Here is a 12,445-nt window from a genome sequence, read left to right on the forward strand (position 1 = left end):
AGGCAGCCCTAGACAAAAAAGATGGGACTGTAGAGATATAGGTATGGTAGGGAGTCCCTGATTTGGCTACATTGCTGGATCTTGGATCTTACAAATATGATATCCCTACCCATCATACACCCGTAAATGAATGAATGAAAATTTGACAATGACCCTTAAAACCAATGACTAATTCTAAGTCAAAATAATGAGTAAATTGCAATTTTGTTTTAAACTTCTGTGCATTTATTTTTTTCCCCAGTCTTTAAAGAGCTTATTAAAGGAATCTAGGCAGAAATCCAGAGACCTCTTTCTAACTATAAAGAGGTTACCTCTCCAGTAAAGACCTACAGAAGGAAAAATCCATACCACGAAATGTGTGAGTAAAACAGCAGATTAAGAAAGTCCCTTGCAGAAAACTCTAGAATTGCAGATATATGAGTAAGAAATTGGAGGTTAGGACAAGAGAAAGGTGATAAACTTTTTGGAGCAAGCTAACTAACTATGTTTCTAAGTTTTCTTGAATAGACTCTTCATACTCGAACATTTTTCTAGTCACTTCTCCTTTAACATCTTCATTCTTTGTTATTTGGTTGAAATATTCTGATCAAGTTGCTAACACAAAATAAGACTGGCTTTTTCGGGAGAAGAAAATACAGAAGATAGATGTGTACATAACAGAAAAGAAAGGATGAAAGTCGGTGGACTTGGGAGAGAAGGCAGACCATGAGAAGCAAAGAGAGCTTTAGAAAAATAGAACTTTATCACTGGTCATTAGAGAAATGCAAATCAAAACCACATTGAGATACCGTGTCACACCAGTTAGAATGGCGATCATTAAAAAATCTGGAAACAACAGATGCTGGAGAGGATGTGGAGAAATAGGAACACTTTTACACTGTTGGTGGGAATGTAAATTAATTCAACCATTGTGGAAGACAGTGTGGCGATTCCTCAAGGACCTAAAAATAGAAATCCCATTTGACCCAGCAATCCCATTACTGGGTATATATCCAAAGGATTATAAATCATTCTACTATAAGGACACATGCACACAAATGTTCATTGCAGCACTGTTTACAATAGCAAAGACCTGGAACCAACCCAAATGCGCAACGATGATAGACTGGATAGGGAAAAATGTGGTACATATACACCATGGAATATTACGCAGCCATCAAAAACGATGAGTTCACGTCCTTTGTAGGGACATGGATGAACCTGGAAACCATCATTCTCAGCAAACTGACACAAGAGCAGAAAATCAAACACCGCATGTTCTCACTCATAGGCGGGTGTTGAACAATGAGAACACATGGACACAAGGAGGGGAGCACTACACACTGGGGTCCATTGGGGGGAAATGGGGGAGGGACAGGCGGGTGGGGAGGTGGGAAGAGATAGCATGGGGAGAAAGGACAGATACAGGCGAGGGGACGGAAGGCAGAAAACCACACTGCCATGTGTGTACCTATGCAGCAATCTTGCATGTTCTTCACATGTACCCCAAAACCTAAAATGCAATAAAAAAAAGAAAAGATAAATTTAAAACAAAAACAAAAACAAAAAAATGTAAAAACATAATAATAATAAAGTTGAGATAGAAAGAGAGAGAAAAAAATAAAAATAGAACTTTTGAAAATATGACCAAAACTTCTTACTTATAATTTTTCTTCTCCACATGAGTAACTTCTCCAGTATGATTGGTGGTGGAGCTTCTAGGAAGATATTAAAAATGAACGATTTTTTAATTCAAAATCTAAAAATGAAAAAATAGGTGAATTAATGGATAAATAAATAAGTAGACAGCAAGCCAAGAAAATGTTTCAGACCTTCATTGATAATTACCTACTATTTACTTATAAGGTTGTTAGAATGTAAGTGTGTAATTGTTATGTGTGAAGTAGGAAACCCGCTTTAGGTTTCTTTGTCATCCAGTTTTTTGTGCTAATGTAAAAATAGAGTAAGAACTTGTACCAAAGAACTATTAATTAAAAAAAAAAATAGTTCTCTCAGGAGAACCAGGTAAAAAAAAATCTGTATTATCAGTAACGATAGAAAAGCCATGAAAATTAAAATCAACATTTCATTAAAATGAAAGCCACTGGAAATATTTTTAAAATTAACAGTAAGATTATACCTTTGGTCTTTGGGGCAGTAATACATTTTGAGATTCCTTGCACTTTTGCTTTATGTATGAATGTCATGTAATTTCCACCATAGTTGACTAAAGATAAAGTAACAGCACAATATTTTAGTGTTGACTACACTGGAGGTTAACATATTTTTAAAGGGTCAAAAAGAGCAAAACTGATCCTTCATGATGAAAGGCATCCTTGAAGTTAAATGTTATTTACAAATACCATTTCTCATTTACTTTTTATGTTTTGGTTTTGTTTTCAGGCAAAAGGACTCTTGTGGAAGATGGAACTCATTGTCCGTTTTCCAGAATATATTTCCAAGCCCATTAATGGAACCTGATATTGCTGTTCTGTGTTGAAATGCTTGAAGAACACCTGCATCTCTGCTAGCATCTTCCATCCTACTGAAACCATGGTCTTCTCAGCAGTGTTGACTGCATTCCATACTGGGACATCCAACACAACATTTGTAGTCTATGAAAACACCTACACGAATATTACACTTCCTCCACCATTCCAGCATCCTGACATCAGTCCGCTGCTTAGATATAGTTTTGAAACCATGGCTCCCACTGGTTTGAGTTCCTTGACAGTGAATAGCACAGCTGTGCCCACAACACCAGCAGCATTTAAGAGCCTAAACTTGCCTCTTCAGATCACCCTTTCTGCTATAATGATTTTCATTCTGTTTGTGTCTTTTCTTGGGAACTTGGTTGTTTGCCTCATGGTTTACCAAAAAGCTGCCATGAGATCTGCAATTAACATCCTCCTTGCCAGCCTGGCTTTTGCAGACATGCTGCTTGCAGTGCTTAACATGCCTTTTGCCCTGGTAACTATTCTTACTACCCGATGGATTTTTGGGAAATTCTTCTGTAGGGTATCTGCTATGTTTTTCTGGTTATTTGTGATAGAAGGAGTAGCGATCCTGCTCATCATTAGCATAGATAGATTCCTTATTATAGTCCAGAGGCAGGATAAGCTAAACCCTTATAGAGCTAAGGTTCTGATTGCAGTTTCTTGGGCAACTTCCTTTTGTGTAGCTTTTCCTTTAGCTGTAGGAAACCCTGACCTGCAGATACCTTCCCGAGCTCCCCAGTGTGTGTTTGGATACACAACCAATCCAGGCTACCAGGCTTATGTGATTTTGATTTCTCTCATTTCTTTCTTCATACCCTTCCTGGTAATACTGTATTCATTTATGGGCATACTCAACACCCTTCGGCACAATGCCTTGAGAATCCATAGCTACCCTGAAGGTATATGCCTCAGTCAGGCCAGCAAACTGGGTCTTATGAGTCTACAGAGACCTTTCCAGATGAGCATTGACATGGGCTTTAAAACACGTGCCTTCACCACTATTTTGATTCTCTTTGCTGTCTTCATTGTCTGCTGGGCCCCGTTCACCACTTACAGCCTTGTGGCAACATTCAGTGAGCACTTTTACTATCAGCACAACTTTTTTGAGATTAGCACCTGGCTACTCTGGCTCTGCTACCTCAAGTCTGCATTGAATCCACTGATCTACTACTGGAGGATTAAGAAATTCCATGATGCTTGCCTGGACATGATGCCTAAGTCCTTCAAGTTTTTGCCTCAGCTCCCTGGTCACACGAGGCGACGGATACGTCCCAGTGCTGTCTACGTGTGTGGGGAACATCGGACAGTGGTGTGAATATTGGAACTGACTCACAATTTGGTGATGGTTGTTCATTATTGACATTGAATTTTCTTTCTCATAGCTTCTCTACTTATACTTTATTGTTTTTTTATAGCGTTTATATATGTATGTTTGTGAGCAGTGTAAAGAAAGAATGGTAATTATAGTTGTTACCAAGAATAAACAATAGGAAAGTGATTACAAATATTACCTCCAGGGTTCAGTAGAAACCCTCAATTTAGGGTGAAGAGATGGTTCTTTGGTTTTGGAGCTTTTCCTTGACTGATTTTGTTTTCATAGTAAGAATCAGGATTGTGCTTTATTGAGCCTGCAGTTACACTGAATTGTAGGCATTTTGTATGCTGCTAAGGTATGCTTAGTTGAGTTTATCAATACTTTTTTATTCTGGAAGACACTGCTGCATTTTGCCATCACGTTGGAGCCAAACACCTCCATCAATATATATTTAGTTTTATTTTAAAAACTAACCCAAGAAGGTTAGTGACATTTGAGAGATCATTACTATTTACTCTGGTGCACTTTAAGAGACAACGTACAAATTAATTCAGTCTTATTTTTCAGAATTGTTTCTATACATGTGCTTTAGGAAACATGCATTACCATTTATGGGAAGATAGTTTAATAAATGTTTTATCTGCATGTACAGTTGTAAAAGAGAGAATGTAAAATGTAGAAAGTTTTCTAAGCACAATAGCAACTCTTCAGAGCAACAGGGAGAAATTGAGAATATGGCGTTCTTGCAAATTTAAAAGGGGAATGTAGTGAGGGGGATGGTGGGTGCTGGTGCAGGCTATGGTGATTCCTTTTACCCAAGGGTTTTTGTAGAGTATATGAAGAAGGGGTTGACATTTATGGGTACCTACTATGTGTCAGGAACTGTGCATCATTTTATCCTCACAGGTTGTGAGGTAGGTATTATTATTTTTTTACATATGAAGAAAGCAGGTCTCAGAGGAATTAAAAGCCTGCCCAAGGTTAGTGGTAGAGCTGGGATCCAAAAATCTGTCAGAATCCTAAGGCTGCACTGTTCCACTGTGCCACGCAGACACTTCATTCAGTTTAGATGTCTCATAGTAGAGGGAATTCTATGCATCCTTTAATTTTTAGACTAAAATATTCATTTTAAAAATTAGCCTTTATTTTCTTATTACCAGAAGAAATATGGACGCATTACAGAAACACTGGAAAATAGAAAAAAAAAATTACTTACAACTACTTTTTTTGTTGTTTTTTGGAGACAGAGTCTCACTCTGTCACCCAGGCTGGAATGCAGTGGTGTGGTCATGGCTCACTGCAGCCTCAACCTCTCAGGCTCAGGCGATCCTTCTCTCTCAGCCTTCTGAATAGCTGTGACCACTCACACAGGTGTGTGCCACCACACCCAGCTAATTTTTTGCATTTTCTTTTGTAGAGACAAGGTTTTGCCATGTTGCCCAGGCTGGTCTCAGACTCCTAAGCTCAAATGATCTGCCTGCCTTGGCCTCCCAAAGTGTTGGTATTACAGGCGTGTGAGCCACCATACCTGGTCTACAACCACTTTTGAACTTTTTTTTTTTAATTTGCAAAACAAGTGACTAATAGTTATTGAAAAATTAAAGATAGCTCTGTGTAGGTCTTGCCTCTGAGGGTTTAGAGGTTTCCAGTTGTCCACCTGTGTTAGTTCTAAGTGTTCTGCACAGAATAGCATTGTTGCCCCAATGCTTGCCCTAGCAGAGCTGGAGTTTATGAATGTGCTCAGATGTTTGTTTCCTACAAAGAAGGGAAAATGAATCCTGGTTTGAGCCTAGAACAAGTTTTAATAGGGCATGTCTGGCATTTCAAATCATTTTTCTCTTGCTGACACTCTGCCCCCAGGGTGCATCTAGGGCCTTGGTCAGCTTCTCTGTTACCAGTGGCTCACTTTATAAAACAGCCTACAGGAATAAGGGCTGAAAGTGTAGCCACTTAGGTACATCATTGACTAATTAGGTAAGTTAACCATGTATTTATAGCATCTTTTCAGGATATTAGTGCTTTGTGAGCCAGTGGAAAAAATAAGCTTCTATTTCTTCATTTGTAAAACCAGAGAATTGGATTAGATGAATCTCTAATGTCCTGTCAAATGTGTTTTCCTCCATACTAGGGTGTAGATACTTGAAGAGCCTAGATGACTTCAGCATCACCCTTTGGTCTCCAGTATTACTTCTTCACATTTTACTTCATTAGCTATTTCTAATATTAAATGTCTGAAGAGCTTGTGGCACCGTATCAGGAGTTAGGGTATTGAAAGATTGATGACATCACGAAAGACCTGGGAAACCCTGCTCTTAAGGAAATTGTAATGGTATTGGAACTCATTGTCCAGCTAAACAGCTCTTTGGGGACTCAAGCATATTATTCAACATGTTGTTTTGGGATCATCTTCAAATGATAGTCACCTACCTCTTTAATTTCTAATTTTTATTCACAGGTAAAATTATTTTTGTCCATAGGGAATTTATAGGACATAAGCACTGTAGTAGATACTAGTAGCATGTTGAAGTGTATTATGCTTTCCATTTTCAATATAAACTGGATTTCAAGCAGATATCGATAAGGACATTTTTGATTAGACTTTCTCTGAGGAAAGTCAGCATGATATGTATTTATCTTACATATTGGTAGGTCATGAAGACTCCTTTGTGGCTGGAGTTGAAACTGAGCTTTGTTTTCTTTGTTCCTGTTTTATGGGCAGTCTCTAGGTACTTTCATACTGCGTAATAGGCAGTGCCACATTTGGTGAGGGCTCTGGAGTGCCTGCTGAGATGCTCCCTGTTTGTGAACAAAGATTATGAAGGGGTCTTTGTGAGAATTCAGCAACAGCACTGAACAGCAGTTCTTTTTACACTGGATAATCTTGATCTGATGAGAGTTTACAAACCATTTTGAACATTTGTTATTATGTATACCTTTTGAAAGCTTTAAAAATAAGTACTACGGAGCACCTTAGAGAAATGTAGGTGCAAAATCATATGTTGTCTATTGCCCCATATTTTCTTGAGGTGGGAAAATATACCACTACTAATTCTTACTGCTGACAGGCATAATCAGAAATGGTTTTCAGTTTGCCTGTTTTTCCTTCTGGATAGTAAGAAGCATGAAAAGAGATAATGAAATATTTGTGGTCAAAAGAAAGATGCAAGAGAAATTCCAAATAGTATGAAGTAATGTTATTTAAACTTTAATATGTGTTTAAGCATCCCCAAGGGATCTTGTTAACAGTCCAGATTTTTGGGCCCCCAGAAGGTCTGTGGTTGAGTCCAGGAATGTGCATTTTTGTTTTTTGAGCACTCTGCCAGACTGGCTCAGGTAGTCCCTGAGAAACACTTTAGGAAACATCCTTATAGAAACTATATCTATTTAAATATCATCTGTTTTATCCCACAATGTTTGTTTTGCATTGTAAGCCATTATCTCCTAGGCATGGGTAATCCACATTGAGAGGAAAATCCACACATCACTGTGCCTAATTTGTTGCTACCTGTGTTTGTGCTGGATCTTGCCAGTGTTAGCTTTATTTTCTCTCAACTGGCAAAATTCTGATAAAGTGTATAGTTTCACAGTAGAGCAAAAAGAGTGACTTAATTGAAAGGCATGACTTTTAGGAGTCTAATTATGCTAATATTTTATTTTATTCTAGAAAGGTGTCTTTATTACGTGTAATTCCCTGAAGAAATGTAAAGATTTATCTGATTCCTATTGCTCTGCCAGTTGTGTTCAATGGAAGCATTGAAGTAAAATAAAAAACCTTTTTAATCTGTGTATTTCTGTTGCCCATAAAGCTATTTAATTTTTTTCTTGATCTTTGTTTTTGTTTATGTGAAAATATTTACAGATGTATCATTTCTGTATATATCACAGAAACGTTTTCACTTGCTTGACATTTTATTTTACAAAAAATTTAAGTTTAAAGAATGGCTACGTTCAGATTTATTTTCAAAACTATAGTCCTGCTAAACTGCCTTCATTGAAAACTCAGTTTTTATAATAAATAAAAAATATCAAAGCACAAGTTTGTTATTGGAGGTAAGTTATGATAAATTTCTTACTTATCTATTGGTACTAGACCTTTGTAATGAAAATTAATTTATTTTACAATAGTAACTGACCTGTATAGGAAAAAGAAAAACACCTTGAATTATGGGTTCTAGTATTTAAATATCAAACAAATATGGTTCTTTGCGCAACCAAGAAAAGAGCTCCTGATAAGAAAATAAATAAATGTTTAACATTTCTAAAGTGGAGTTTTTTTTTTTTTTTTTTTTTTTTTTTTTTTTTTTTTTTTTTTTTAAGGACTACTGCATCTCATTTAGAAAAGTTTGTCATGGATAAATGAAAACCTGAATTTAGCTTCAAATTCTGCTGCCTTGGGATTATTTTCAAATTAGCTCTCAAGGCCTGTGTGCATATAACTGTAGTCTAGTTTGAGAAGTTCTCAGAGTAGTTAAAGATGAAATGGTAAGGAAAAAAACTAGTAGTATAGGGCCAGGCACGGGGGCTCATGCCTGTATTCCTACCACTTTGGGAGGCTGAGGTGAGTGGACCATGAGGTCAGGAGTTTGAGACCAGCCTGGCCAACATAGTGAAACCCCATCTCAATACAAAAAATTAGCTAGGCATGGTGGTGGGCGCCTGTAATCCCAGCTGCTTCAGAGGCTGAGGCAGGAGAATCTCTTGAACCTGGGAGGTGGAGGTTGCAGTGAGCTGAGATCGAGGCATTGCACTCCAGCCTGGGTGACAGAGTAAGACTCCATCTCAAAAACAAACAAACAAAAATAGTAGTAAAGTCAACACCTGTTAGTAGAGTTATAAAGCTGTTAAACAGTTTTAAAAAATTATGTCTAGGGAAGTGATGAAAATTTTCTGCTGAGTTATTTAAAATTAGATTGTCAGTTTGGCAAAGCAGTGATAATGTCTGCTTCTATTTTGATGAAATGATTTCATACTGAATTTCCATTTCTAAAATCAAAGACCTTTCTCTCCTTACAAATCCGAAGGAAACATTATTTGTATATGAGTTTCAATTTTGTGCCAGTTAAACGTGAAGTTTTAAGTCACAGTCACAAAAGAAGATTAATTTACAAAAGCAGAGTGTTATTGAATCTACATTTGATGTTTCCTTCTGACACAAAAAGGTAAGAAAGATACAGCAAAATAGATAATAAAGCAACATGTTGAATTAAAACCATATTCACATCTGCTGTGAGAATAATGAACCTCACTCAATCCATCCATAATAAAGAGAACCTTTATAGAGCCATTTCTACCTTCACATCAAGGTGCAATTAGATTTAATATAAAAAAGAAAAAGAATAAGAATTGCATGGCTATATCAGTCAAGATTTAACCAGAGAAGCAGAACTAGTAGAATAGATTAAGATTTATTGCAGAGAATTAGCTTACATGATTGTAGGGCTGGCTAGGCATGTCCGAAATATGAAAGGCAGGCTTTCAGGAAGGGAAGACTGGAACTCTCAGGCACAGACTGAAGGTGCTGTCCACAGATGGAGTTTCTTAGGGAAACCTCAGCTCTACTCTTTGGGCCGTTAAACTGCTTGAATCAGTTCATCCAGATTATCTAGGTTAATCTCTTTTAGTTAATGTGGACTGATTATAGACTTTAATCACATCTACAAAATATCTTAACAGCAACACCTAGATTAGTATTTGATGGAATAATGGAACTATAGCCTAGCTAAATTAACTCATCAGAAGACCATCACAATGGCGATCTTCAAATTTAAAGTACTGTATGAAATAAAATCCTATGATGCTGGAGGTAGTGATCCAAAAATACAGTCACATAAATCTGTGTTGCGTGAGTGGGAGTTTAATAATAAAATGACAAAGTTAAACGTTGCAGAGGATGGTGTACACATTCTAACTACATTTAATGTGCATAATCACAGGGCACCATTTTTTTGCTCTGATTTTCACTTGATTTTGAAACTTCCTTAAAATGGAGTAATAATCAGATGATTAGGTAAATTAATGTCCTTTCTGTATAAGCTCTCATTCTCTGTGATACTTATTAAAGGCAATACTTTTAAGGAATTTGAAAACATTTATAGTTATAATATTCTAAGTGTGAAAGTACAATAGTACTAATAATAACAGATGCCCTATTTTGGCCACTAATTATGGTCAAAATACACTTTCAATCTATTTTAATGCACAATATTTTCCCTTTTCTAGCTGAGGTAACTGTTCCCAAGGAGGTAAGTACATTTTTCAGGAACAGCTAGGATTCATATCTAGGTCACCTTCCCCTATTATTCTCTGAAAACAGAATCAAGCCCCTTGTGAGAAGAACTTACTAAATGTCATAATGAATATTACACTTCATGCATCAGATAATCAGCATTAATATCCACATCAGATGTGGATATTAGTCATAAATAAGACTATGAGGCTGACTGGGGCCCTGGGAGCCTGGGATACACTATCTAATGTCAGAGCATTCACAGAACCTGCTGACTGCAGCAGAAATATTGGAGCACCCAGCTACTTTGTTCAGATCACGTGGATCCCAGAACTCCTTTTGAATAGACCTTCACCCTGGTGTATAATTAGGGTTCCATTATATACAAATCTGTCTGAAATATTGGGGATTATCTGTAGTAGCCAGGAATGAGGGAAAGGAGGTGGAGGTGATGAAGATCTGGCAAGGCTGGGTGGGGCCTAAATGGAGGAGGCAGTGTGAGGCTTTCCTGATCACTGCTCTCCCCTGTACCATACCCCTGCTGGAGCCACCTGCTTGTGTTCTGGGGAAGGAAAACCCAGAGTAAGAACTGCCAAGGATTTCAGCAGTTCCACAGAGGAAAACTCCTGTGAAAGAGCTCACCCTGAGAAGTGATTCTGCGCACCAGACTGAGCCCCTCGAGCCAGTAAGCAGTGTTTTGCTTACTGCTGCATCCCCAGTGTTGAGTCAGACCTGGGATATGGTAGGCACTCAGTTAATTTTGTTAGTATATGTTGTTTTTATTTTTTTATTTTTTTTTTAAACAATGAAGGAGAAAACCAATGTTCAGAAGAATCAGTGTGTGGGGATCAGAATCATACTGGCATCTTCATATATAAATTGACCCAGTGGGATTTCTCTGAGTGTCATTAAATGTCTATCTATGGCTAGGCATGGTGGCTTGCACCTGTAATCCTAGCAGTTGGGGGCTGAGGCAAGCAGATTGCTTGAGCCTAGGAGTTCAAAACCAGCCTGACCAACATGGTGAAACCCCGTATTTAATAAAATACAAAAATTATCTGGGCATGGTGGCTCATACCTGTAATCCCAGCTACTTGGAAGGCTGAGACATGAGAATCGCTTGAACTCGGGAGGCAGAGGTTGCAATGAGCTGAGATTGCACCACTGCACTCCAGCTTGGATGACTGAGCAAGACTCTGTCTCAAAAACAAACCAAAAAAAGGTCTATGTATATATAAATACAGTAACAATCCATCAGTTTGGAATTTGGGATAAGCAGGCACTTTGTATATAGTTTAAGGTTGATTAAACCAATTAATAATATAAATTGTTACTGGAGCATATTTAACTGTCAAAGATATATCACTGCTGAGCAGGAAGTTGGGGTCCTTTGGGTCTCCACATCAACTTTGAAATTCTTGCTGTGTCACGAAACTTTCAATGTGTTATGTAATGGTGCCATTTTAAGATACTCTTAAACTCATGATTGTTACAAGAATTATAATTGCTTAATCAATTAAGTAATTGGTATAAAAATCTGTCCCAAAAAACTGTGGTACTGTAATTTGTTAGATACATTTGAAAATAATGAGACAGAATATTTTAAAATTATGTAATTTATCATCTGTTTTGTGACAGAACCTCCATTAGAGGTTTTTGAATACATTATGTCCTAATAAGCAGACAGGGAACTAGTTCTGGGGCAATTAAATGACTTGACCAAATTTGTGCAGCAGTTAGGAGAGAGAGCTGGGATTCAGACCCGACTCCCCAACTCCCAACTTTAGAGCTCTTTTCACTTCACTCGAGTCAGTAAGATTTTACTGTCAGAAAGGAAACGGCTGAATAGTTAGGTTGCAAGGTTTGGAAAAACTTGTCAAGTGAGAAGAGGCTAGACAAATGATTCTGGAAAATATCTTAATCTAATAGGTACATTTTAATTAGTAGAAGCAATAATAATGGAACTTTTATAATATTTTAAATAAAAACTTTTTTTTTAAAGAATTCATCTCCTCCGCCTGGTCTTAAACTTCTGAGGGGACGAAAGCTGGCCTTCCATAGCCCACCTGCTATGGTAAGTATTGCTATCACTTTTGCTTTTCTGGGCTTACACTGGAAGAACTCTTTGTTCATAGATGCTGGGAGTCCTTGGGAAGCTGTCAGCCAGAGATACACCTCCTCTATGTGGACTCATCTCATTAGCAAGGTAACTGTAAATGGCACAGAAGACATTTCTCTCTGACAGGAGGGAATAAAGGATTTTTCTTATACAATTTTCCCAAAGGTAATCTCAAAAGCTATGGTTAACCTAGACTGAAAGACATCACAATATGTGAATGTGTGTGAAGGTTGCTATTGCCAAGCTGCTATTGGGTTCTACTTGATCTCTCCCAAGGGCAAAAGCCTTCTCGTGAAAACAAATATACA

At 37.5% G+C, this 12,445-nt stretch overlaps 1 protein-coding gene across 2 annotated transcripts in view; it reads left to right on the forward strand.

The window, feature by feature from the left end:
- The window catches only part of GPR63 (G protein-coupled receptor 63), a 37,677-nt gene extending 30,097 nt beyond the window's left edge, over positions 1 to 7,580 (forward strand). The window contains exons 2-3 of one of the 2 annotated variants that reach the window (XM_074397687.1): positions 2,383 to 3,816; positions 5,921 to 7,580. In XM_074397687.1, coding sequence (XP_074253788.1) covers positions 2,533 to 3,792 — 1,260 coding nt within the window. In that variant the 5' untranslated portion in view covers positions 2,383 to 2,532 and the 3' untranslated portion in view covers positions 3,793 to 3,816; positions 5,921 to 7,580. Of the gene's footprint in view, positions 1 to 2,382 lie in introns of both variants that reach the window. The other variant, XM_010333774.3, reaches the window with a different exon arrangement.
- The last annotated feature ends 4,865 nt before the right edge of the window (positions 7,581 to 12,445 follow it).

This window comes from Saimiri boliviensis, chromosome 4 (genome assembly GCF_048565385.1).
Source record: "Saimiri boliviensis isolate mSaiBol1 chromosome 4, mSaiBol1.pri, whole genome shotgun sequence".
In the NCBI taxonomy this organism is placed as follows: Eukaryota; Metazoa; Chordata; class Mammalia; order Primates; family Cebidae; genus Saimiri; species Saimiri boliviensis.